Below are 2,079 nucleotides of genomic sequence, written 5' to 3'. Positions count from 1 at the left end.
CCCTTGCTGGACATGATGAAGATTTCCAGAATTTTCTAATAGGAGGAATTTCTTGTGGTTTCCCCCCACCACTAAAAACTGAACCTAGCAAAACCATAACCCCAGAGCTGCAATGGGACAGCAGAGGTGGCTTTGGGCGGGTGACACAGGGACAGGAGCACACCTGAGCTGATGATGGTCTCTGGCTCGGAGCCCGGCTCCAGCCCTGCCCGGCTGATGGTCCGGCCGGCCACGTCGGTCCAGTAGATCATCTTCTCACGGCAGTCGTAGTCGATGCCCACCACRATGGAGCCCTGCCAGGGTCAGGRCAGGGACACGGGGTGACACCCTGMCAGGAGGCTCCATCCTCATCACACTGAGAGCTGCCTGGGACACGCTGTGAGTGGGGAGTGACACCCAAACCCCATTTCCCCAGAAAAACCCGGCTCTGACGGGCTCCCACTGCCCCCTCCCAGCTGAATCCTGCAGCACAGGATTTAGGGCAGCTGGTGCAGCTTCACACCCACATCCAGATGGATCTGAACCCTTCACCTCAAGGAGAGGCTGCTCCAAGAGCAAAGCCAGCCYGGGGAATGACCTTCGGGATGGGGAGAGGGAACACTTGGCAAGGTTTTTCCTGTCCCCAGGGTGCAGGGAGGTTCGTGGCCCAGATTTCAGTGTTCCTCTGCCTTGGTCTGATCTGGCTGGAGATGCACATGGCCCGGCTCCAGGAGGAATCCAAGCAAGGAAAAAGGCAAGAAGAGCTCTGCAGCTGGAAGTGTGGGCTGTGACTGACACTGAACAGCTCTGGGAGCACCTGAACTCCTTCCCTTCATGGGCAGTGCCAGGTCTGGGACCTGTCTGGGACTTTCCTCTGCTGGGGATGGCAGGAGGGAGGTGAAATGGGATCCACAAGATCCCAGAATAGTTTGGGTTGGATGGGGCCTTAAAGATCATTCAGATCCACCCCCAGTCATGGCAGGGAATTTTTCCACTGTCCCTGGGTGCTCCAAGCCCCTCCCACCTGGCCTTGGGCACTGCCAGGGATCCAGGAGCAGCCACAGCTTCTCTGGGCACCCTGTGCCAGGGCCTCCCACCCTTCACAGCCAGGAATTCCCAATTCCCAATATCCCATCCATCCCTGCCCTTCATCCTCCCTTGTCCTGTCMCATTTATCCAAAGTGCCACCTCAGCACAAAGCCAGCGCAGCCAATGTCCCCAAACACCAACATCACCCCTCAAACTCTGCCAGCTGAGTGACCCAGAGAGTTGTGAAAACACCGAGGGACAGCACCAGCCTGTCCCAACCCCCGTCTGCCCCTCCTGCATCCCCATCCCCACCCCGAGATACCGTACATGCAGGGACAGCAGGGTCTTGGCCGCCTCCTTCTGCAGCCGGGTGCCGTTCAGCGGAAGGTAACCGATCTGCTGGCCCTGCGCGTACAGCAGGAATGTCCCCGTGGCCGGAGGGGACACATCGGGCCGGGGCTGGGGCCGGACACTGGGCGGGGCCACACTGGGCAGACCTGGCACACAAACGGAGGGGACAGCGGCGGCTCAGGGAGCGCTGTCCCCTCAGCTCCGCAGCCATTCCAGGGTCACAGCGGGGCTCTTACACGGMGGGGTGGTGCCGGGCTCCGAGCGCGTCCCCGGGATCTCCCTGCCGCTCTGCTCCACGCACCAGCAGTAGCCGCTGTCCCCRTGGCACTGCAGCGGGGTGAAGTCCCCGCCGCTGTCGCACTGAGGCACGTACTGATCCCCGCGGGGGCTGCCCCCGTAGTGCTCCAGAAGGCTCTGCCGCCAGCGCTCGCACATGCTGGGGGGCCTCTCCGTGGGCTCTGGCACGGGGAAGAGGGGACAGTCACCCCCTGTCAGCCTCCCCGCTCCGGGGGACTCGGGGCTCTGTTCCCCGGGGTGGCACTGACCTGGGCTCCCGCAGCGYGGAGGGGTTGTTCCCGGTGCYGTCCGGGTGCCGGCGATCTCCTGCCCSGCYGCATCCACGCACCAGCAGTGTCCGGAGCTGCCGTGGCACTGCAGGGGCCGGTAGCGACCCTGCTCGTCGCACTGGGGGATGTGGCCGTCGCCCACGGGTGCTGGCCC

General features: G+C 63.1%; 1 protein-coding gene across 1 annotated transcript in view; it reads right to left on the bottom strand.

Annotated features, from left to right (window-relative positions):
• Nucleotides 1-2,079, bottom strand: part of LOC130585677 (nidogen-2-like) — a 16,975-nt gene that overhangs the window by 3,272 nt on the left and 11,624 nt on the right. The window contains exons 8-11 of the mRNA XM_057386280.1: nucleotides 1,905-2,075; nucleotides 1,596-1,817; nucleotides 1,336-1,505; nucleotides 154-293 (exon numbers count right to left, since the gene is read on the bottom strand). Coding sequence (XP_057242263.1) covers nucleotides 154-293; nucleotides 1,336-1,505; nucleotides 1,596-1,817; nucleotides 1,905-2,075 — 703 coding nt within the window. The remainder of the gene's footprint in view (nucleotides 1-153; nucleotides 294-1,335; nucleotides 1,506-1,595; nucleotides 1,818-1,904; nucleotides 2,076-2,079) is intronic.

This window comes from Malurus melanocephalus, unplaced genomic scaffold (genome assembly GCF_030028575.1).
Source record: "Malurus melanocephalus ecotype Western Australia unplaced genomic scaffold, MMel_1.1 scaffold_948, whole genome shotgun sequence".
Lineage (NCBI taxonomy): Eukaryota > Metazoa > Chordata > Aves > Passeriformes > Maluridae > Malurus > Malurus melanocephalus.
Note: the sequence above shows the minus strand (reverse complement) of the source record. Positions and strands in the feature narration are given on the sequence as shown.